Source organism: Colletotrichum scovillei, assembly GCF_011075155.1.
Source record: "Colletotrichum scovillei strain TJNH1 chromosome Unknown Contig00006, whole genome shotgun sequence".
NCBI lineage: Eukaryota > Fungi > Ascomycota > Sordariomycetes > Glomerellales > Glomerellaceae > Colletotrichum > Colletotrichum scovillei.
Genome location: NW_023336264.1, coordinates 803,480 through 826,387, shown reverse-complemented (window position 1 = coordinate 826,387; position 22,908 = coordinate 803,480). Strand labels below are relative to the sequence as shown.

General features: G+C 54.5%; 5 protein-coding genes across 5 annotated transcripts; 1 reads left to right on the top strand and 4 right to left on the bottom strand.

Moving 5' to 3' along the window:
- Positions 1–2,333: 2,333 nt before the first annotated feature.
- On the bottom strand, positions 2,334–4,170 carry HER10_EVM0007639 (oxidoreductase). The gene is made up of 4 exons (XM_035477190.1): positions 3,489–4,170; positions 3,032–3,416; positions 2,860–2,955; positions 2,334–2,803 (listed from the first exon to the last, which is right to left on the bottom strand). The coding sequence occupies exons 1-4, from the start codon at positions 3,714–3,716 to the stop codon at positions 2,736–2,738; spliced, it is 777 nt and encodes a 258-aa protein (XP_035332902.1). The 5' UTR covers positions 3,717–4,170; the 3' UTR covers positions 2,334–2,735.
- Positions 4,171–4,463: 293 nt separating this feature from the next.
- Positions 4,464–6,670, top strand: HER10_EVM0013218 (RadP cytochrome P450 epoxidase). The gene is made up of 6 exons (XM_035482582.1): positions 4,464–4,614; positions 4,680–4,754; positions 4,812–5,007; positions 5,113–6,086; positions 6,210–6,382; positions 6,475–6,670. The coding sequence occupies exons 1-6, from the start codon at positions 4,528–4,530 to the stop codon at positions 6,635–6,637; spliced, it is 1,668 nt and encodes a 555-aa protein (XP_035333601.1). The 5' UTR covers positions 4,464–4,527; the 3' UTR covers positions 6,638–6,670.
- A 320-nt stretch (positions 6,671–6,990) lies between these two features.
- Positions 6,991–8,988, bottom strand: HER10_EVM0001357 (FAD/FMN-containing dehydrogenase; the record flags this gene model as incomplete). Its single annotated transcript, XM_035471107.1, has 5 exons — positions 8,129–8,988; positions 8,002–8,074; positions 7,334–7,940; positions 7,142–7,248; positions 6,991–7,080 (listed from the first exon to the last, which is right to left on the bottom strand). The coding sequence occupies exons 1-5, from the start codon at positions 8,776–8,778 to the stop codon at positions 6,991–6,993; spliced, it is 1,527 nt and encodes a 508-aa protein (XP_035332145.1). The 5' UTR covers positions 8,779–8,988.
- A 3,120-nt stretch (positions 8,989–12,108) lies between these two features.
- Positions 12,109–18,173, bottom strand: HER10_EVM0003247 (uncharacterized protein; the record flags this gene model as incomplete). The annotated part of the gene is made up of 7 exons (XM_035472931.1): positions 12,109–13,175; positions 13,228–16,135; positions 16,488–16,494; positions 16,685–17,099; positions 17,646–17,801; positions 17,864–17,999; positions 18,084–18,173. 7 exons carry the CDS (start codon positions 18,171–18,173, stop codon positions 12,109–12,111), a joined length of 4,779 nt encoding a protein of 1,592 aa, XP_035332375.1.
- An 815-nt stretch (positions 18,174–18,988) lies between these two features.
- On the bottom strand, positions 18,989–22,440 carry HER10_EVM0010999 (TBC domain-containing protein; the record flags this gene model as incomplete). The annotated part of the gene is made up of 2 exons (XM_035480441.1): positions 18,989–21,922; positions 22,018–22,440. 2 exons carry the CDS (start codon positions 22,438–22,440, stop codon positions 18,989–18,991), a joined length of 3,357 nt encoding a protein of 1,118 aa, XP_035333320.1.
- Between the last annotated feature and the right edge of the window lie 468 nt (positions 22,441–22,908).

The window sequence follows — 22,908 nt, the reverse complement described above, 5'->3', positions numbered from 1 at the left end:
TGCCGACGACACACCCCAGGACCCCTAATAATCCTAATTATTTTAAACTAAGGTAATTCAACAAATTGCTCTACAGTTGAACGACAGGGTGCAATGCGCCTAGACTCGCCTCCGATGGAGTTCCGCAGAACAAGCCGGCCACGAACAACTGAGAGATGAGCATCTTCTGCATCTGCGACATGCACTCGTCCTCCAACAAACGATGAACTGCGCGTGGGAACAAAACGGACGGACCGGAACAGACGACAAGCCAAATTGTGTGGGCGCTGGAGCCATCTGGCCGACAATGCTTCGGTCGTTTCCCTCTCCACCGGGTTCACAGCCATCCAACCCATACCTTATGCACACATACCGGCTACTACCGACGGGCCTTCTTGGAGCTACGGACACCTTGACTTGGCCCTGTGTCTGTCAGGTACATGCCACAAGTACCTGACATCAGCCAGGGTCAGACTTGTCTGTCCATCCTCCCGTGCATGCTCCTCCACTCGGACTGTCGGCTCTTTGTTACTTGGTTCCTCTCTTTTTTCCTTTGACCAGAGAGCTCACAGATGCAATAAACAGAACCAACTCTTCCCGACAAAGCCGTACGTCTACCTGCGAACGTATGTCCTTGACGACAAAGTCCACAACCCGGCTATGACACCACCACTGAAATCTTCACCTGGGATCAAGATGAGGGATGGAGCTGTTCGTCCGCCCTGGCCCTGGTCTCTCCAGCAGCTAGACAAGACGGAATCACAAAGGGTAGCACAGGGGCCTGGTTTGTTGCAACCTGCCGCCCTTCCAAATTCGCTGGATTGCAACCTCGTGTTGGGGATCCCCTGGTCGTCTCAACCATGCCAAGGGAACATGGGGTGCATCAATTTGAACGTCAGGCCAGCAGCCAGACTTCAGACTCCAGTAGTCCAGAGTGTCCGAATCTCGAAAGCTCTCTGCCACCAGCCTCGGCGCCGCGCCATTGATGCTGCTGACAGTGCCAGCCAGCCCAATTCCAAGTCTATTGCCGTTGCACACACTCGAGCCCGTCTCCCGCCTGACGCGTGACACTTCCAGCCCGTTGTTGGCTGGTTTCCCCGCAGGGCCCGGCCATCGAGGTGGCGCCCAATAGTCACTCGCCATCGGACAATTCACTTCGTCTTTCGATCTCAGCTGTCATCCGAGCGCAATAAACTCCCACTGCTCCAATGTATCGAGGGAAGCCTGGAGACTGAATGGTTACCCTCACGCATGGAAGCCGAACGGTGAAAACAGATCCGCATTGTTCAGATTATGATAAGAGCACCGTCGTGTATCCGTACGGGGTACAGCGTGGTTTTTGCGACAGTCGAGATCGACACGAGCACTCACTCAGCGACCAGCGTACGGAGTAGAGCTGCTTGCCGTATTGCCTTGCCAAGCCTCGGGCAGGATAACCAAACGGGCAGATGGCGCTGCCCGAAGAGGGAGACAAAACGCCCTCCAATCTCAGCCTCGGACGATCTGATTCGATCAGCCCCCAAATCTGACTCTCCTGGCATACCGTAAGGAGTTCTACGCTTCTTCTAGCCACCTGGAAGCAGAAATATGGCAGACTGAAAACATCGACCGTATTCGCCCATGTTGTTATTGCAAATATCCAGCCATACCGCTCTTCACTTGAAGTGAGCTTGAAACCTCGTTTGATGTTGACGTTTGCAGCCTGCGGCCTCCCTTTCCCCTTCTTGGTTTTTTTTTTTTTGCTTTTCTTCATCTCACCCACATTGCGTCTTGATCGGATCGTGGAGCCGCCTTCCACCGTCATGGTCCTCCTAACAAGACTCCAGCCTCAGAGAAAAGCGTGACAGCATCATCCTGGAATCTCATCGCCAATCTGAAACGTAAGCGAGCCATCCATGGGCGAGAGCATTGGAGCAAAATCTTTTTGATGGGGCTTGTTCATATGAGCGGACGATCATGGGGGATTTGATTAATATCTGCAAAGTACGGATACAACAGCACTACGGATATAGCTGCACCAGCCGCACCTGCGATAGTGACCCCACAAGAGAATGGGTGAGTATGCATGGGTCCGGTCTGCGTAGTGCAAAAGCTCGATCTCCCAGAGATTGCTCTAGGTCCAGCGGGGGCCGGCGCAATTCTTACTTCTTCTTTCCGTTTGTCTCCATCACGGATGGGCTGTCAGCCTGCCACGAAAGGATCGCGATAGGCGACCCTCGTTGGGTCTCCTATTCTTAATTTCTTAGAAGTCACGGACTCACCCTCAGAGTCACAGTTGCGATCCCGGGCCAGGACGCCGGCTCGCTGGGTAAACCTCTTCCGCCACATTGACCTTCGGGAATTGCGGGGATACAATCAGGGCAATCGTTCGTCTCAATTACGGCTTTCTTCACGGTGACCGCCTCCCGGTCTGGGCCCTTCAACCCACTAATGCCCGCAGAGCCTGAGTCTGAGCCCAACTTCGCCAGAAAGCACTGGACGGCACTGGAACAGACCTGCTCCTTGTACGAACATACACTATGTACATAGTAGACGGATATGCACGTCACGGTCCCTCGCAAAACCCGGGTCCTCTTGCGCTCACTCAACCCGACTCAGCATCCATGAAGCCTGTTCAAATCCTACAGGAATCACCTTGTCTGCACGAGTAGGGACGAAGTCTGGACAACGGGTGTTCCGTGTCCAGCGTCTCTTGCGCATTGGCGGACCACCGATGTGATCTCTCGCTTTGGTAAAAGAAGATGCATTCCAAGCCATCACCAAGGGAGATGGAGCGGTGTTGAGAGCTCTTTGCCAAGAACCGGCTCAGCCGTACCGATGTCACCTACGAAGGCGTATATCAGTTAAGAGGGTCTTGTCCACCAGCAGGTGTGTACTTACGCGGACCTCTCGGCGCCCAGTACTCGCCCGTCTTGGAAATGTCGAGCTTTGTTGTCCATTTGATGAGACTGTCGGCGGCTTCGTCGGGGGTGACGGCTGCGACACTCAGACGTTAATGATCCCTATGAAACTCACCGGGCCGCCTACGCCATCAATGATATGAAGTACTTACCACCGCCATCGTCCCAGTACTTATCGAATCCCACGCCTTTGGTCATCTCAGTACGCATGAAACCCGGGTGCACGATACTAATGATGACGCCCTTGTCCTTCAAATCGAGACTCAACAGCTTGCCCACCATGTTCAATGCGGCCTTGGATGCGTGGTGGGCATAGTTGCCGCCGCCCTCCTTCTCGTGTCGGAGGGTGATGCTCCCGGACTCGGACGAGACGAGCACAACCTTGGAGTCCTTTTGGAGAAGACCGGCGTGCGCGAGCGCGTGGACGATGAAGACGGGGGCGATGGAGCTCGTTGTGTACATGCGCTGCTCTTCGGCCCAGTTCGGACCCTTTTCGGTGCTGAAGTCCTCCGTCGCGAAGTAGCCCGCCGTGATGATCTACCTCCCCGCCAGTTATTCAACAAGCTCTCCGGCAGCAGCGGGACGGGTGCATAAGAGGGAGCCACATACCACCGTCGAGAGCGGCTTCGAACCACCGAGCACACTGACTAGGGTCTTACCGACATTCTCGTCCATCAAGTCGATACCTGGGAGCCACTTTACGGCATCGGAGAAGCCTTCGGGTCCTTCTTCGGAACGCGTGGTGCCGTAGACGGTGTTGTCCGCGTCAGCGGCATACTGTTTGATGAGGGACGCCCCGAGGCCTCGCGTGCCGCCAACGACTAACACAGGAGACATGATGGTTTGGCACTGGTAACCTGGTTATCTCTGGAACTCGTATCTGCCGGTATTTGTGTTCTATTTTCGTTTTATTCCGGGCTCACTCTCAAACACTGCTGGAATGCGGCACCCGTTGGGGGAATTAAATTGGAGGGGCTGCGAGGGAGTCGGTCGAGGAATGTAAAGGGAACGGTTGAAGTGGTGAGCCACCTAAGCTACCAAAGCTACCTTATCGTGACGTAGGTGTCGCAGTGTGATGGCGGCTGGCCCAATGAAGCATGGCGAGTCGCATCACTGTGAATGGCGGGGGAGGGGCCTGGAATCACGTCTTATCGATAAAGTTGGTGTGACCATCGTATTGCTGACTGATCCATAGTCTTGCCTCGAACAGTCAACTTCTCTTGCGTGAGTTATTCGCAGTTACCTTAGCAGTAAGAGAGCGTCTAATGGTCAAATACACTTGAGACGAGAGTCAATTTTGTACATAAACTCGGGCCAGTTGAAGTTCTGCTTCCGTCGACGACAAAGCTGCGGCTTTCATAAATATATCATGACCAACCGTTGGCAACGCACGTGAAAGGCATTAGACCTCTTAAAATATATGTGAAAAGAATTGCCTGACTCCGCTTCAATGTATCAACTTCCTCCAATCACGATCCAATCTGGCGAGGACAACGGATTGAATGGATGGCGAGCTGTCAAAAAAAGAAAAAGTGCCTAACAACGTGTTCATGAAACCAACCACGCGGTTTAAGTTTCGAGTGAGATGCTACTACATACAACGTAGCCGTCAGCAGCATCCTGGCGCAGTGACGTCTGAGTTCACCTAATGAGGCAAACGGGTGGTGTTCGCCGCTTTGAACCATCGCATCGAGTTCGTATTCGTTCTAATGGATCCTTAGATAATGGCAGCTGTGTAGGTGGCCCTATGCTTCATAGCTTCATGGACTCCATTTCACTAACCGCAAGTCAACTGAGCAGAATAAATATCTAGCAAACATGGCCCTCAATTACGGATCTATTGCCTTGTATATGATTGAGATCACGATTACATACGTTTGTATTTGGATTGCCCATGTTAGATATAGGTCTCACACTAATCGGGTATCATAGTACTTTTTACTCGGCATCTACAATGTCTACTTCCACCCTCTCCGCCATTACCCAGGACCAGTCCTGTGGCGCTTCAGTCCGGTGCCGAAGAACATCTACCTCCTGACGGGCAGATACGCCGCCAAAGCCCGTGAAATCCACGAGACCTACTCCGGCGCCGTCCGGGTAGCTCCCAACGAGCTATCCTACATTCAACGTACGGTCACCTCACCTCACCTCACCTCACCTCACCTCATCTTCCCTCCCCCGCCCGACGATTCACTCCGGACCCACAGTTCACAATACTAACACGCATAAACAGCACAAGCATGGAAAGACATCCTAGGCCGCCCCCTCAAATCCGAAATGGCAAAAGACATACGCTTCTTCGGCGGCGAGAATTTCGGCCGCGACAGCCTCGTCACCACCACGCCGGAAGACCACACCCGCCAGCGCCGCATCTTCACGCACGCCTTCTCCAACACGGCGCTCAAGGCGCAGGAGCCTCTGCTGGTGAACTACGCTGACCAAATGATCGAGGCTATGGGAGCGCTCGCCGAGCGTCAGCATCAGCAAGCGCACGACGGCGAGGGTGAGAGTGATGGGTTGGGGTCCGTCAACATTGTAGATTTGTACAACTTTGCCACCTTCGACATCATGGCGGACTTGACCTTTGGCGAGCCGCTTCTTCTGCTCAAGAGGGGTGATTACACGCCCTGGGTGCGCAACGTCTTCGCGGGTCTCAAGTTTGTCATCTACGGGCTCGTCTTCCTTGAGATTCCGGTGCTGGGACCGCTTGTTCAGGCGGTTACGTCCGCGCCGCTGAAGAAGAAGGCGCAGGAGCATACTGACTTTGCGGGCCAGCTCGTCGATCGGCGGCTGAGGGAGAGACAAGCGCATCCGAAGCCTGATATCTGGAGCTTTGTACTCAAGCACAACGACGGCGGCAGTGATGACGACAGAGTCAAGAGCAACGAAAAGGGTCTGTCTGACAGGGAAATGCACGCCAACGCGGCCATGTTCATGGTCGCCGGGACGGAGACGTCGGGGACGGTGTTGTCCGGCACGACGTACTACCTGCTGCGGAACCCGCGGGTGTACGACATTTTGACGAGGGAGATTCGGGCCGCGTTTGCGCGGACGGAGGATATTTGCGTCGACGGGCTTGTGCGGTTAGAGTACTTGACCGCGGTGCTGATGGAAGGGTTGAGGTTGTATAACCCCGGCGGCGCGGGGATGCCGAGGATCGTGCCGAGGGGCGGGGCGGAGGTGTATGGGGAGTATATCCCGGAGGGCGTACGTCCTGAAACCTCCCTTTTTTTCCTTCGTGTCTTTTCTTGTTTGCCACTGCGTGGTGGAAGACGATGGTGGTGAGTGTGAGCGGGACGTTTGAGCGGATGCTTACAGTGAGATGAACAGACTCTGGTATCCGTCAACCCCTACTCGGCCTTCACGAACCCGGAGAACTGGGCCCGGCCGAACGAGTTCGTCCCGGAGCGGTGGATCCATACGGATGCGCCCGAGTGGAAGGATGATAAGAGGGACGTACACGAGCCGTTTTCGTATGGGCCGAGGAATTGTTTGGGCAAGAAGTGAGTACCACCAACTCGAGACCAAACCCACGCTTTCGCGGCCTCTCAAAGTTTATTTGCTGACGACGAACCTCGTGTGCGCTCGACTTCAGTCTCGCGTGGCTGGAGCTTCGTCTGCTACTGGCCAAGACGCTGTGGCACTATGATCTGGCGCTCTGCCCCGGTATGAAGTCGTGGGTTGAGCAGAGGAATTATATCACGTGGGAGAAGGGGCCGCTGATGGTTAAGCTGAAGCCTGTTCAGAGGGATGGATGAAAGCTGTGCTGTTCTCATCATGTAGGAGGGGAGGGTAGAACACGGTATTGATTATCTTGTTTTATTTATTAAGGGTATACATTTACCAAAGCCTGAGTTGAAATGTGAAAGATGCTTTCGAAAACCGATACATCATATGGCGATACACCAAGCGCCTATCATCAAAAGTAAGAGCTGTGACCAAAAAACACAGAGTCTACTAGTGCATCTTGAAAACTCGTCATTTACATCCTAGATTTCAGGGAGATTATGGGACACAGAGACTCCCCCAATGTTGGGTTATATTGCCTGATGAGAAAGTATGTACAATGAAATAGAAAACTACCAGATCATGTATCTGTAATTCAGTTGACTCAGTAAACCCCAATGGCTTCACCGACAACGCTCTTGAACATGCCGTTCGGGTCAAACTTCTCTCTGACAGCCTTGAAACGGGCAATGTGCTACAATACATTGTTAGCAACCAGTAACTTCTACATCAAACAACGTGGTACCAAAACTTACATCGGGGTCAATGTTCTTCGCGGCCTGGGCAAAGACCTCGCGGGTATTCTTGGTCCAGTGAGGGCGGCAGGGGAACTCGTCAATGAGAACCTTGGCAAGGTTGTGATCTAATAACAAAACTTAGTCAGCTTATATTCCTCCTTCATCAATGGGTTGTGGTGAGTAGAACACGTCACCGAGGGAACCACTTACAGAAAGGCTCGTTGAACCTGCTGTGGTCGCCAACAGTCGGCCTAAACGTCGGGAAATCAAGCATAATCACCCCCTTACTCCAATCCGCCCCATCAGCAGTCCCATACGTAACCTGCCCCAGCAGATCAAAATACGGCCTGCCAAACTTAATATTAATCCCGCTCCGATACGTCGACGTCATGACAATCAACTTCTTGGCCTCGTCGTCAAACAACGCCCTCACGCGCTTCAGCATGGCGTTCGCCTGCGTGATCGGGAACGCCAGCTCGAGCGTATACCCCTGGACGCCGACCTCCCACAGCGGCCTCTGGTCCGGGTACAGCCCGCCGATGAGCACGTCGTAGTTCCACCCGTAGACGGGCCACTCCTCGATGGGCTGGTTCGTCGTCTTTTCGCGGAAGTTGGGCTTCGACCAGAGGCCGAAGAAGATTTCCTCGGCGAGCATGTTGGAGGTCGGGAGGTAGCGGCCGCTGTCGAGGAGGGTGCGGGCCGTGTTGCCCTCGAGGTCGGTGACGGAGAAGGTGTTTTGGAAGCCTTGCTGGTCCGAGGTGTTTGTGGGGACGACGTCGTAGTAGCGGTGGTGGAATTTGCGCTTGTAGGGCCACCACTGCGTGGGGTTATTAGTCCATGGCAGTCCCTTAGGAAAAGGGGGTGTGAAGTAAACGAACCCAGAAGTTTGCTGTTGCGTATGGCGCAATCATGCCGTAGATGTCGCCGTCGAGGACCTCGCTTTCTTCCAGCCTTTTCCGTTATCGTTAGCGAAGTCAAGCTACACCAGCTTCATGAGAAACTCACGTCTTCTGCTGAGCATAAACCTTGAAGTCGGGGTAAATCTTGAACTTCATCCGCACAATAACACCCAACAACCCAAGAGAAGTCGAGGCAGCAAGCCACGTATCGTCATTATTGTCCCGCACAAGGTGCCTCAGCTCCCCGTTCCCATCAATAATATCCAACTCCAGCACGCCCGCCGCAACCATGGAATCCTCACGGATCGAAGACCGATGCGCTCCCATAGCAACACACCCCGCCAGCGTGATATTCCAGTTCACAAGCGTGTACCCTGCCGACGCGCCACGGGCATGCAGATACTCGGCAAGCTGCAAGAACGTCACGCCGGCCTCGATGACCACGCTCCCGCCCTCGAGATCAAAGTCGGAGATGCCGTTGACGTCCTCGGTGCGGATGATGACCGTGTTGGCATCGTCGGAGCACATTGTGTCGTACCACATGTGGCCCTTGCCCGAGGCGCGGACTTTTTGGCCCGAGGCGATGGCGTCCTTGACGAGGGACTGGATGTCGGAGACGCTGGTTGCGTTGTGGACTGCGGCGACGTCGTTGCAGGCGGGGAAGCCTGGGCCGTCAAAGGTGTTGTAGGGGGCTGCGGTGACGGCGGTCGATGCGAGAAGCATCGCCAGGAGGGGGAGGGGGCGTAGAGACGGCATTGTCGTCAGGCGGGGGCTGAACAAGCCCGTTTTGGAGGCAAGGGGAAGGAGGATACAAGCTTCAAGTCCCTGGCAAGGAGTGCGAGAGCTTAGGAACTTGCTCGTGAGATGGGATGAACCTGTCGTTTACTTAGAACAACAGCCTTTTTATCGCCATCTACACTGTTACATCTACATGGGAACTGATAGACTGCACGCCCAAACTCTCCATCAGAACAAATGCCGCGGACCTCGAACAAGCTTTCATGTGATGCCGGGAAAGAGTCACTTCTCTCAATGGAAAACCTGGTTCAATGGAAGGTCCAACGTCACCCAGGTCACCCAGATCACCAGGCCAGGAACATAGAGTTGTATCGCAGTTACACCACATCGATGGGAAAGCTTCTCGCGTACCGTATCAGGAAAGTAAGAACATCAAAAGAAGGGAAGCCAAGACGGTGACAGATCCCGATCAGAGACATGGTCCGATATGTAATGTAACCCAATGGGCTCGTTGGGGTACCGGGAAGGTGACAGTAGAGAACGCGGGGAAGGCTCGGAATAGCGACGGTAGAGACGGAGATCTTCATTTCTCCTCTTACTCGCATGTCCGTGTGATGCGCAGGGAAGTGAGTGTGCGGGGTGACAGCGGCACAGCGGATGCGACGCCGCAAATGGAGGGAACCTGCTAGGGATAAGCGGAAGACGAGAAGTCAACCTTGAGTAAAGTTAGCCATCAAGTATTCCGCCATCATCGTCTGATGGACTAGTAGATCTGGAGTCAGCTTTGGCTTTTATGCATATAGTCTGGCATCTGACGGCTAGTAGCAGTTGAGTAGTGATGTGCAAGGGGTCGGGTGGAGGATGTGGTTGGTGATTGGTGGGCTGACCGTCTCGTCCGGACGGACTGACCTGCTCGGAGCGGGGAAGTCGGGTCGGAGAAGCGGGGCAGTCAACGGCCGAATCACTCCCGTAGCGCAGAATGGATTGGGCACCAAATGGCAGAATGTAACATAGAGGAGAAAAACAACCACGTAGCAAAAGACTCACACAACCATTTTGAGATCAGATTTGGGCAGGCAGAATGGCGGTGTTGCTCTTTTCATACAACTAGTGGATGCTCTCACCGGCTTCATGAGGCGTAAGAGAATATAAATGGTATGGCAGAAGCCCCAGAATGGAACGGCCAAGCAATGGAACTATCTTGACTCTTTCGCTCATGCGAGGGCGCGCACACCCTAATCCTCCTTAATCTTGTTGATCTTCTCCAACTCGAGGTCACCATGGCGATGAACATAGAAACCTCAACCTATTCCATTTCAAAAACTTCATCATCTTTCTATACCCCTCCATACCCTCGCTGTATAACAAACAGAATACACCTATACTGGCTAAGAACACTACCATCTTCTTGAAATATGTTGATAATCTCGACTTGTGGGCGAGGTTAAGTACGATCAATACAGCAGTCCAGAACAGCTTCGCGTAAGCATGTTCCTCGACTTAACTTTTACCAATGACCCTGTGGAAGAGAAGGGATAAACATCTGTTGGCACGTCTACAATTCCGTTTCTGGGCCTTCTTATATAGTATAACAAGTTCTCGAACCGAGACCGCTTTTGGCAGAAGCAAACATACACTCCCATCTAGTCGAGAACATCACTCTAAGTAGGCAACTCCGTACTCACTATCTTGATATGTATATGAAGCCAGGAGCTCCCTTATTCCAGGATAAAGACCTAGGTAATCGCGTCTAGATCGTGTATCCGAAAATGTGCGCTATTCTCCGCAAGGTCATCCCTCTCCCGTACTACACGTCAAGGCCTTGGGGTTCTGGATCTGTCCCTTACTCACTTAAGCACATCACAATATGGTGTCAATCACAACTGTACACATATCTTGTATCCTCAGAACCTCCCAAAAGAAAAATCTTTACAAAAACCATGAGTTCACAGAAGAGGCTAGAAACACCCTGGAGGGGTTGTATGCTTGAACCACACTTTGACTCTACAAGATATGATCCCCTATTATCCTTCTGCACTCCATCGCTGGCCTCTGTATAGATGTCTCAGGAGCATGCATCTCACGTCGAGCCAGAGCAAAAAGATCTCTAGCTTCAACCCGCTCGCTGTGCACGATTTTGGGGGGAAAAACGTTATTCAGTTGCCTCAGAGCCCGAACAGACCTGTGTACCGTCTAGGCTGAGCTTAGACAACCGACTCTTCTTCATCCATCGCCGCAACGTTGCCAGGTATTCTAGATACAATACTCCAAAACTAGCAACGAGCACTTTAATACAGAGAACAAAACGACCAGATTCTCTCTCTCAAAACGCCTTTTCTGAAATCATCCTTCGAGTGACCTTACGCTCCTTCCACGGTCAAAAATCAAGACATTTCCAATCCCAGTGGACAAAGGACAAAGTACTGCTGCAGTTCCAAACAACAACCTCGCAATTCGGGTATGTTTATATACCTTCCTCAAACCCAGCCAACCTCGAGAAGCCGAACCCAGGTCCAGAACACAACTAATCCCAAATTCCACCGCCCCCATCTGCTCCTAACGCTACCTTTTCTACAACAATGCACCCTCCCCTCACGCATGCTCGTCCGACTCTCAATCATGTCCAATGGAGTAGCGTCATCATAGAAAATTGACACCCAACTATCCAAACCACGCACAGAAAACCATGCGACATCACATACCGCAGCGCTTCAGAGGGTGATGTACACGAGGACGACAAAATGACGCGGCATTCCCTCAACTCTTTTACGGCCGAGCCATGCGTAACCCTCATGACTCCCTCATGACCAAGACATGAGGGACAAAACTCTTGCCTTGAAATGCTTCAGTCAAGACATTCTCATGCTTCGCGCGTCGGAAGTAACACTGATGTCGAACTCGTTCCTCTGAGATGCAATCCTGGCGAGGGGCTCATCACCGTGGTGACAGCGCGGCGGAGGCAGGTCTCACAGAAAAGGTAATGGCAAAGTCCTCGACAAAGAGCAGCCTTGGAGGGCATGAAAACCAGAATTTACTCATTGGCTTATACGTGGCAGTTACACAAAAATTGCAAGTGGACAGCGGCATGATCAAACGTTTGGGTCCTAAATCATCTATTCTCCTAAACCAAGTCCGACAAAAAAAGACAAAATAAACTACAAAACATCTCCTACATTACCCAGTGATACAGTTCGTACAAGTCGTAACTGTTCTCTTTCCCCCATGCTAGTTAGAAACAAATTTCACACAAATCCCATAAGCTGCGGGAAACAACTCCCTAGTCTATATGTGAACCGTACATGTATCTTATGCCAATGACTTCGTGATTTGATGCTGGGAAAGTCACGCTCAGACGGTAGCCGTGGGCAGGGCAGGGAGCAGCGACGTCTGTCCGATGAACCAGGATCGGGTGACGACGTAGCAAACCTCGCCACCAGGCAGAGGAGCCCCAGCCGTGTACAGACCAGGGGGCAGAGTGAGGGTGCCCGCAATGTTGGGGCCAGTGCTGGTGGGAACCGGCGCACCAGTGATGGTGGTACCAGGCTCGGTGATGGTGTTGACGACGGTGACGGAGGCGGTGGTACCGGCGCCGGTGCTGACGCTAATGCTGGTGACAGTGGAGACAACCGGCGGGGAGACGTCAAGACGGACGTAGACGGTAAGACGGACATCAGTCGGGATCTGGCGACGAGCCAGACGGACGGAAGAGGCGCGACCACCGCAACGCTGCGCAGGGTTACCAGGGCAGACAGTGTTGCACTGGGCCTCGGGAACGAGGATGGTGAGAGTGTTATCGATGATGTCACCACAGTAGCAGTCGGTACCAAACAAGCCAGCAAGTCTAGAGCTGGCGGGGCAGGCAGCGGTACACTTCTCGAGGGTCAACAACGGGTCAGACAAGGCCAGAACGAACGAAGGGAAGTTGCTGGACGAGGCGAAGCATCCCAACAGAGAGAAGCCATCAACAGCGACAGGGTTGGGAGCAATGCTGGAGGTGGCTGCAGCAGCGCTGCTGTCGGTTGTCGCGCCGCCAGCAGGACCAGTGGTAGGGCTGACGATAGTAGATCCACCAGTGACAACGGTAGAACCTCCAGTAACGAAGGTAGAACCGCCGGAAACGAACGTGGAGCTGCCCGAGACAATGGTAGAGCCACCAGAGACAACAGTTGAACCGCCAGTGACGAAGGTCGAGCCACCGCTGACAAAGGTAGAGCCACCGGTAGGAGCGGTAGTGGAACCAACGGGGGTAGTTGTGCCACTTCCAGAGCGGGTGGTGGTAAGGCTGGAGGAGACGGTCGATCCAGGGTTGGCGGTAGACGTGGTCGAAACACCGGCGGGAGTGGTGGTGGCAGAGTTGGTAGCGGCGGTGGAGGCGGGGAGGCTGGTAGTGCTGCCGCTGGCCGTGCAGGAAGAGCCTAGTAGAGAGTGTTAACAGCGAGATCGTTAGACATGTGCGGTTTGACTTACGAGGAGTGGCGCTCAGGGTGACCGGAGTACAGTTGGGCGGGACGGTGGTTCCGAAGGTAGCGTAAACTTGACCGCTGTTGTCCTGGCAGAAACCGGCCTGTCCTCCAGAGAAGGCTGCGTTGGACCATGCGAAGACACCGTTGTTAAGAGTGAAAGTCGCGGTGATCGATCCAGTGCTGCCGGAGCGGAGAGCAATGAAAGGCGTGTTGGGGTTGACACCGAGGGCAACGCCATCAACAGTAAGGGTGCCAGAAGCGCCGATTCTGAATACAGCAGCCTGGTTGCAGTTGGTAGGGTTGGTCTGTCCAGTGGTACCGACGTAGGTGGTTGCGCCGCTCTGGCGGTTCATGAGGTGCGCCATGATAGGGCCACGCTTCTTCATGGTAAGGGCAGTGGTGGAGTTCGAGAACGGTGCGCTAGTAGAGCTGCTGGTGGAAGCAGAGCTGGTAATGGACAAGCTGGTAGAAGTATCCGTAGTGCTAGCAGTGGTTGATCCAGAAGAGCTGGAGCTGGAGCCAGTGGAGGTAAATCCAGAAGAGGTGCTGCCCGAGGAAGAGCTGCCAGAGGAGCTGCTGCTGGAAGTACCAGAGGAGCTTGAGCCAGTGGAACTGCTGCTGCCGCTGCTGCTGCTGCTACGAGTAGAAGAGCTTGAGGACGATGTGGCAGTGCTGGAAGAGCTTGAGGAGCTGCTGGAGCTGGTGGGTGCTCTTCCGCCGACAATGGCGAGGATGAAGTCGGTCTGAGAAGCCGCGGCGGCGCTGGTGACAGAGCTGGAGGCAGAGTTGGACGCGGAGTTGGAGGCAGAGACCGTTCCAGAGGTCGTGCCGGAGACCGTACCAGTGGAAGTTCCGGAAGAGGCGGTGGAGCTGGCGCTGGCGCTGGCGACGGACGTTCCAGTGTTGGTAGGGACGAACTGGAGGTTAGTGTCAGTGTTGACCACGGCAGAAGGAACGCTGGATGAGCTCAAAGTAGTCGAGGCAGCAGCAAGGGCAACCTGGCTGGCAGGTGTCACACTGAGGATCGTGGCGGGATCAACAGTACCGGCCTGGCGTTTGAGGGCGCTGCGACGACGGCTGCTCGCAGCGGCAGCGCATTGATCAGCAGGAATGAGAGGCAAGGTTCTGAGAACAGAACCGCAGAAGCATTGGCCTCTAATGACGGTAGTGTAGGGCAGGGACTGAGAAGCGCAAGCAACCGCGCATGCAGGGGCGGTAGAAGCATCGGGAGGGTTGACAGTGTTCTCGAAGGGCGACTCTCCAGCGGGAACACCTCTGCATCCCTGTGACTGGACAACAAATCTCTCCGCGTTACCGCTGGTGTTAGGAATGTCAACGACAACAGCTTCGCCGGGCTGGATCTCGAGAGCCTTAGAGAAAGGCACCGGATCGGGGCTGAGGACAGCGATGGAAGACTGGCCAGGTTCAGCCGCAGATGTGGTTGGGGCAGCTGATGAAGCAGGGGCCTCCGACGAGGAAGCAGCAGCAGTCGAGGACGGAGCAGCTGCCGAAGAACTGGCAGGCGCAGCGGAAGAGCTAGCAGCGGCAGCAGAAGACGAGCTGGCAGCGGCGGCAGATGAAGAGCTGGCGGCGGCAGCAGACGAGGAGCTAGCAGGGGCAGCAGAAGAGCTGGTGGCAGCGGCCGACGAAGAGCTAGCAGCAGCGGCAGAAGAGGAGCTGGCAGCAGCAACGGAGGACGACGAGCTGGCGGCGGCAACGGAGGAAGATGAGCTAGCGGCGGCAACGGATGAAGAAGAGCTGGCGGCGGCAACGGATGAAGAAGAGCTGGCGGCAGCGACGGAAGACGAAGAGCTGGCGACAGAGGCAACCGAGGAGGATGAGCTAGCAGCTGCGACAGAAGATGACGAGCTGGAAGCAGCAACTGAAGACGAAGAGCTGGAAGCAGCAACGGAAGACGAAGAGCTGGCGGCAGCAGAGGTTGATGTGCTAGAACCAGCAGCAGTGGTAGAAGCGGAGCTCGAGGTGCCGGCAGCAGAGGTCGACAGGGACGACGTCAAGCTGCTGGAAGAGCCGCTGGTGCTTAGCGTACCAGAAGCGGAGCTAGATCCAGTCGAGGAAGAAGTTCCGGCAGTGGTGCTTGTCGAGGAGTGACTAGAGGTGTCGCTCTGGGAGCTGCTCGAGCTTGACGAAGCAGATGAGCCAGTGGAGGTGGTGCTTCCGCTGCTAGTAGGCGAGGTAGTCGTGGTCGACAAACTGCTGGAGCTGCTGGAGCTGCCAGTGGACGAAGAGGACGACGTCGGGCTGGTAGTGGCTGTGCTGGTCGTGGTGGTCGAGTGGCTGGAGGTGCCACTGCTGGAGCTGCTGGAACTGCTGGAGCTGCTAGAGCTGCTAGAGCTGCTGGACGAAGATGTAGTAGTTGAGTTGGACGAGGGGCTAGCAGTGGAAGTAGTGGTGGTGGAGTGGCTGGAGGTATCCGTGGTGGTTGTCGTGAGGCTTGAAGTGGAAGAGGAGGAAGAGGTGGTGCTAGTAGAGCTGGATGAGGAAGAGGTGGTGGTGGAGTTGGAGCTGACGACTTGAACGTTGAAGTGGATTTCACCAGCCGTACCACCGCAGTTCTCAGTCTGAGTGCTATCGCCAGGGCAGATCGTGTTGCAGTTGCTATTCGCGACAGCGGTAGCGTTCGTAGGAGTGCCACCACAGCCACAGGTGTATGTATTGGCAGCTGACTCGTAGATGCCGAACACGGTGTAACCCTGGCAGAAGTTGTTACACTTTTCCTGGGTCATCTGCGAGATGACCGAGGTCGTGGCGGTTTGCGTTCCCGGGGGGAAACAGTTGCCGTTGGCAGCAGTCTGCCCTTGGGTGACTGCCGCAAAAGCGACAGTGGCCAAGACGGCCGCCTGCTTCATCCAACCCATCTTGTCGGTAATCTTCGGAGAATGACTGACGAACTACAGCAAGCCAACAGGCAAAAGTCGAAAATGGAGAGGGGTAGGGGAGTATTAAGACGAAAGGGATGTCAATCTCCCTAAAGAGTGACAGGCGCAAGCAAGAACCAAGCAACAAGAACGAATGACTGCCCAACTTGCCCCCGGAAGAAAAACCAGGTTGAGACGGACGAAAAGGAGAAGCGAGTGTGAGTCGAAGCGCGGTGGAGAGAAGAAGGAAAACCGATATTCTGGGAGGAGAATCTTGGCTGTATTTGAAAGCTTCTCGTCGCGAGGACCAAGAATGCTGTTCCTGTCGCCTCTTGCCCACTTCCATCGATACGGGCGGCATTGGATGTCCCACCTCCCTTCCCACCTTAGGGCTGCCGGGTAAGAGAGAGAGCGAGAGCATGGGCTCGTTCCCAGGAACCTGGAATGTTTGAAATGACGATTCTCAGGTCCAGCCGTATGCGATGCTTTTCCCCTGAACGCCAGTCATTCCTCTCATGCAATACGGGTCGACGTATGTGGGTGTCTGGCCTAGCTTGCCTCTTGGACGGCCGCCCCTCTCACTCCTGAGTCGAAAAAGAGAAGAGAGGCGAAAGGGCGAAGAGGCGTTGGCGAGCAATGGGACTCTGGAGCCAGGAAACCGGATGGCCTGGCGATGTCTCGCAAGAGCCGTGGCCACTCTTCACATTTCCATTCATCATTCTTCCCTCATGGTCGTAGCGGGGACTTTCTCCTGCGGCTGAATTCAGACAATTTAACGGGGGCCGCTTGTTGCAATGTTGCGAAGCACGTTTTCGAGAACGGCGATGACCTCTCTTGGTGTAGCCTATTGCCCCCGTCCTGTTAGCAGAAATCGTCGTTTGGTGTGGAGCTAGGATGTGTGGGACGACTAAGAGAATGCCGGCCGACCGCCATACTTTCCTCTGCGTTCTTGTGCAACGGCGACAAGAAACATTGGAGCGCGAGACGAGAAGCTTGGCTGTGCAACGTGCGGAATGTAGAGGGGGAAACAAGCCGTCGTTGATCGAGGGACGGAGAAGGCATAGCGGTCTTTACGGTGGATGCGTTACGTGCCCACACAGTTTGCCGTGGGCCAACGGAGCAGATAACCCGCCGGTGAATGTATGTACGTATGTGTATGCTTGTGTATAGTGTAAGCACATCTATGCTTGCCTTGAGAGAAGAGAAACCAATGTCTCGTGAGAATATTGAGCAGAGAAGTCTTGCGAGGACAAGGCCCTTCAGTACGGCATCCATATTCGACGATAGTGGTTGTCCCTGTGCAACCAACGGCTCCCAAGTCCCCGGGTCAAAAACACTTGTACGACTGGGCGTCAAGACAAGGGTTGTGGCCGAAGATGGGGGGGATGTCCGTGGTCACACAAACATGTGGCCATGTCGTGCAGACTCAGAGCGGGTGAAGTGGAGGCCGGGACACGTGAAAAGAAACTTGGAAGACGCAAGCAGAGACGGCAGGGGACAAAAAAAAAGAGAACGGAACGGACGGGATACTCCGCCGGCATACCATGAGTCGAGGAATTCCAGACTCCTGGAAACTGGTTGTCCAAGGAAATGCAAGGCGTCGTGATGTTGGAATGTGGAGTGACGGTGTTGGGTGGCGACGAGTTGAGGGATATGCGAGAGGCGTCGACAACTGGTGGCCCTTGGTGGGAGTTGAGAACTTGAAGTTCCTTAGCCTCTTCTCGTTCAAGGCCAAGAGGGAAAGGAAGGGTCCAATGGCACCTTCACGTCTTCGCAAGGAGTGGAAGGAATACATGCCTCGTCTTCTCCCTGCATAAGCCACGTTGCTTCGGCGTTGCTTCTTCCTCCTTGGAGACACCTTCTCCCTCGCCTTATCACTCTTCCTAGCCGTGCCTACCTTAGTTAGGTAACTAGGTATTCAGACTAAGGTATCGTTAGCCTCTACACGCAAATGTCCCCGCCAAGACATGATAATACTGACCTGACTGGCCATCTTTTTCTTTCCCTCCTCTCCCCTCCATCCTGTGCCATCAAAGTTCCTAGGCAGAAAGTCAACTGCCGTCCATGCCATGCTCTTCTTCCACGGGCTCCTTCACTCATGTCGATGATGCATAAGAGCTCCATGTTGCCCACGCCCCTCAATGCCAAAGTTTGATTGCAAACGATCACAAACTTCAAGAGGAACTTGATACCGGGTACTCTAGTGCCTCTCGAGCCATGCAGATGGCGTTGCGGATCGTCGACCCTCATCTGCCGTTCTGGGAACCCTTTGTACCACCCTCAATTCCGTGCCAGACCCTGTCGATGACCGCCGATTTCGAAACCGAGCAAGGGAGAAGGCGCCCGTTATTGTACTACGTATGCTACGACATCCAAACGTTTCAACTGATTCTGTCAGTATCAGCCAGCAATGGCTCGTGGCGATGACCTCGGTCGATGTGACGCTTTGCCAGGTCTGCATTGGGCGACTGGCACAGGAGGGACGCACTGGCACAACCAGGCCTCAATGGACAACATCTTGCTTGTCTTGAGTGACCATTTCTTCTAGCCGCAGAGGCAGTACAATCCCAAACGTGAATCCCGTGATAAGACGTCGACAGGTATAGTCCTAATTCCCACACATACCTTCTCCCACGAACTAGAGGGAAAGCATCGCCTATCCATCCTCCTTGCTACAGCGCGATTTCGTGCCGCATGCGTCCTCCCCAATTTCGCAGCATTCCTTCCAAAGCTTCCTGACAACTGCCGCTCCTTGCGTGCCTCGAACCCGCCATGTGGGCTGTGGCCGTGCCCACCTGCTTGCCGGGCGGAGCGAACCCTCAACGGATCACGCAAGCCGTGGTTCTTGCGTGCTTGCATGCTTGCGTACATGCGTAGAGACGTCGATCAGCCCTCAAATTCAACGACACCCTTGGTATTCGTCTCGCTCCGGTTTGTGGGCTCAATGTCCACGAGCTGTCCTTCCTTGCCGCTACCGTTGGCCCCAGCCTCGGCATCTGCCCCGTCGAGAAGGTCACGGTCTTCGCTCCGTACACTCCGTCTCTCAATGTCCGCGCTTCCGCTGGCCGTGCCTTTTCTGATGCCGATTTCGACTCCAATGTCCGCATCGTCCTCCTCGTCTTCGACATCTCTTTGTTGCCCAGGCACAGCGTTCTTCTCCAGCTCCTTCTGAGCCTCCTCCATCCTCCGACGAACTTCTGCAGCCACACGCATGCCGTCCGTGACGATGTTGTCCAGTACACCGCGTAGACCGCGGGTGGCCCCTTGAGCCGCCGGATTGAGAGCTGCGACGGGTGCACGTCCAAAGTTGAGACTGGAAAAGGTAGTAAGAGTGGATGTGGGCGTTGACACTGTTGGTAGACCCTCGATAAGGTGGAAAGAGGTTGGGAAAGATGACTCAAAGAATTGCTCAAGGAGTTCATCGGCGAGAACGACCATGCGGAACGTTGGCAGCGTCATGTGTAACGGGTTCGCAGGGTCCAAAGCAGCGTTTGCCGCTTCTGACTGCGCCTTTGAGACACGTCGTTGTGACTGCCCTGCGGCAGGAGGCTTCTCTTCAGTCGGCGAGGATAGCGAGTCCGAGAATGACTTCTTTGCTTTGCTTGGGCTGCCGGGAGGCGAATCCATGGCAAGTAGGTCCTCTTCATCATCGTCGTCGCCGATGGCGAACGCCTCACTGTTCTCCGTAGATTTGGGCTCTTCTTCTTCTTCGTGGATCTTGTTGTTGGGGTGGTCGGGATCGGCATATTCGAAGCATCTTCTGATAAATGCGCTGACGCTGCCCAGAAACCTTTCGTTGGTCGAGATGCCAGGCAGGCTTGGTTCACTGCCTTGGCCAGTGGGCGTGCTGAGCGTGAGCGTTGAGGCACTCGGGCTCAGTGTGCCCTCGAGTCCTCTTCTCGAGAGGAAGAGGAGCGCTTCGGAAATACGTAAGATGCCCTCACGGTCAACCTTACCATCGCCATCATCGTCGTAAAGTTCAAAGAAATACGTAATAGTCCCCATAATGTCCTTCTTGCCCTTGATCCTGGCGAAGCCTGACACTACATCAGCTAGAGTCAGCACGCCGGCTCCGCTGACATCCCATTTTTTGAACAATTGCTGCATGAACTCGTGATCGGCAGGTTCCGGGCCCGATCCCCATGGGGAAAGGAGGCCGTTATTTTGACGACGGCTTGTGTAGGCATTTCTGTCCTTATCGGCGAATGTGTCGCGGCGTGGTGTAGTGGGTGAGTCGGACATCGCCCACTTTGCCATGTTGGCGAGGAATTCTCTAAACGCATCGTAATCCATCAGACTGGTGCTAGCACCAAGGGCCACTCGCCCCTTTTCAACGTGTTCGTCGCTGGGTTCAAACACATCTCGCGCTCTAGGCCGTGCGTTCTTTGCACGACGTTGTTTTTCCTGCTGAATAATGCTCTCTCGCTGTTGTCTCTCGTACAGAATTGTATAGAAGCGATCGTACAAGGCGCCCAGCTCCTCCGCGGCAAGGAGTTTGCTGTCGGGGCCCAAATTTCGGAGGGCTGTTCTCTTTGCGAAACTCTCAATGTTGCTTAGCACGGCATCCTTGTTCTTCAACCGCAGGTCTGTGATACTGCTGTGCGTGATGCCCGAGAATTCTTTGAATGCCACCACCATCAACTCTTGGAACTTGGTTACGGCGCGCAGCTTCGGGTTTTCCGACTTGGGGTGCGCCGACTCGTCGAGACGAGCAAAATAACCCTTGAGGATGGAGATGAAGGCGCCGTCATCTGTGGCGTCCAAAAGCTCCTCGCCGTTGATTCTCAAAATGGCGAGTCCTATTTGGAACAAAACTTTCGGTCCCTCGACGAAGAAGACGTCCAGAACTCGGAAGGCGAAAACCAAGGGCATCGAGTTGATGTAGAGCGACAAGAACCAAGGTAGTGACACGACTGAAAGTTGCACGTCGCTCTTCACCAGGTGTTCCCATAGGATAGGCATAGTCTTCTCGACTAGTGATTCAAACACTTTTTGGTCCAACAAAGTTCCGTACATTGTCGTAGAGTAGTATCCTGGTACTAGTCTGTCGCACATGGACGACAGTAGGAAGAAGGCCTGCGTCTCCGACATGTAGATGAGCAATGCCGCTACCACAATGTTCATGGCCTGGCAGTATCCGACATCCGGATTCACCCAGCTGTAAGCCGTAAGCACACGGCGCAGACGGCCGATGCCCTCTTCGCTCTGGAACCCGGGATACTCTGGCAAGCTTCGGTTCAGGTCCTTTTCGATCTCGTCAATAGCGAGGGACTCTTGGCCTTCGTACTTGGCTAGCGTTTCGGCGTACAGTGTCGGGTGCTCGAGTCGGAGGTAGATCGATCCAGACGTCAACTCCCAAGTCTCACCTCTCAATCGATTAGGCAAACCAACGCGGATGAGCTTGTGGAAGGTCGGCTGGCGGATGAGCGTCATGTTTCGCCCGTTGTCGCGCAAGTACTCGGCCCAGAGACGCATCTTGGCCCTGTCGCGGAGCTTCTTTGGGTCTCCAGGATAGCGGAAGAGCATACCCAAGCCGGCGTCGGGCGGGCTCGCATTCTTTTTGTCATCGGATCGGAGGAGATACTCGGAGTAGCACTCGCTGGTGACCTTTTTGTATTTGCCAACGTTCCCAACGCCGGCCCTCAGTCCCTTCTTCAGGCCGTCGCAGAAGCGCTCGCAGCCCTGGCGGGTACCCGCAAGGTGTATCGTGATCCTTTGTTCCCTAACATCCTTCTTATCCTTGTCGGGGACGGCTTCCTTGTCCTTGTCCTTCTTCTCTTGCTGATTGATGCCATTCCATGTGGTAATCGCCAAGGCAAACTACGTGGTAGAGCAGCATGTCAGTTCATGGCCTTGCGGGGGATGGAGCACGGACTGTTGTCAATGTCACAACCCGGGGTTTGGAGCAACCTTACCTGGAATGTCTGGCTGTTCAACCTCTCTACCCGTCTGATGGCGCAGAGGGGAAAGGTGAAGCCATTTCCACTGGGGCCTCCGCCATGTGTTTGGCCAGTGAAGGCAGAGCTTGTTGAGGTGCTGGCGCCCTGGACGAAACTGGATGGGGTCGTGGAGAAGCACATGTAGCCTTCAGACAGGTGTAGCTTGCCAGCATAGTGATAGCCTCGATCGTGGTCCTTGCCTCCATAGGTGGCATTGGCGGGCGGGATGGTCAACTCGGCATTGATCTCGTACAGCGGCGTCTGGGTGCTGGGTAGGCGGAACTGGTTCTGGAACAGCGACGACTTGGATGGGTTCTTGTCCGAGTTGGTCAGGTTCAGCCCTTGGGTCGGGTCGACCAACTGCTGTGCCTTCTGCACGAGACTGGATAGAGTGAACATCCTGAAGCTGTTGCACTCAGCTGGTCATGTCGGGGAGTGGTATCGTAAGGGGACCGCGGATCGAAGGGCTCGGCTTGGGCCGGATGGATACAGATTCGCGGGATGCGTAAGGTAAGGTCGGGTCTTGGTCGACGGCTCGCAGTCTTGGAAGGGTGAGGGGGGTTCGAGCCTAAAACGAGGCGCTGGCTGCCAAAGGAGTGAAGGGGGTCTTTGGCGTCACAGCAAATGAATGGATGGTTCTTGAAGCATCAGTACGCCTCGAGACTGAAAGGCAGTTTTTCGATTCGGTGTTCGGAGAGAGAGAGAGAGTATGTGTGTGTGGGAATTCGTTGGATGATTTGATGGGGAGAGAAGCAGTAAGCAGCTGCGCGCCAGAGGTCGGGACTGGAGCTGAATGCAATGCAGTGGATAGTTGGAGAGGTTTCCCGCCAAGGATTCCGTCCATGCCCAGAGGGTCACGGTACGTAC

What these genes read in the sequence shown, in the direction of transcription:
- HER10_EVM0007639 (XM_035477190.1), bottom strand. Translation starts at nt 3,716, where the DNA reads ATGTCTCCTGTGTTAGTCGTTGGCGGCACGCGAGGCCTCGGGGCGTCC. An exon ending in CGAAGCCGCTCTCGACGGTG is followed by an intron (nt 3,417 to 3,488) that starts GTATGTGGCTCC and finishes GCGGGGAGGTAG; the next exon opens with ATCATCACGGCGGGCTACTT. An exon ending in CTGGGCGCCGAGAGGTCCGC is followed by an intron (nt 2,804 to 2,859) that starts GTAAGTACACAC and finishes ACGCCTTCGTAG; the next exon opens with GTGACATCGGTACGGCTGAG.
- HER10_EVM0013218 (XM_035482582.1), top strand. Translation starts at nt 4,528, where the DNA reads ATGAGGCAAACGGGTGGTGTTCGCCGCTTTGAACCATCGCATCGAGTT. An exon ending in CGAGCTATCCTACATTCAAC is followed by an intron (nt 5,008 to 5,112) that starts GTACGGTCACCT and finishes ACGCATAAACAG; the next exon opens with CACAAGCATGGAAAGACATC. An exon ending in AGGAATTGTTTGGGCAAGAA is followed by an intron (nt 6,383 to 6,474) that starts GTGAGTACCACC and finishes GCTCGACTTCAG; the next exon opens with TCTCGCGTGGCTGGAGCTTC.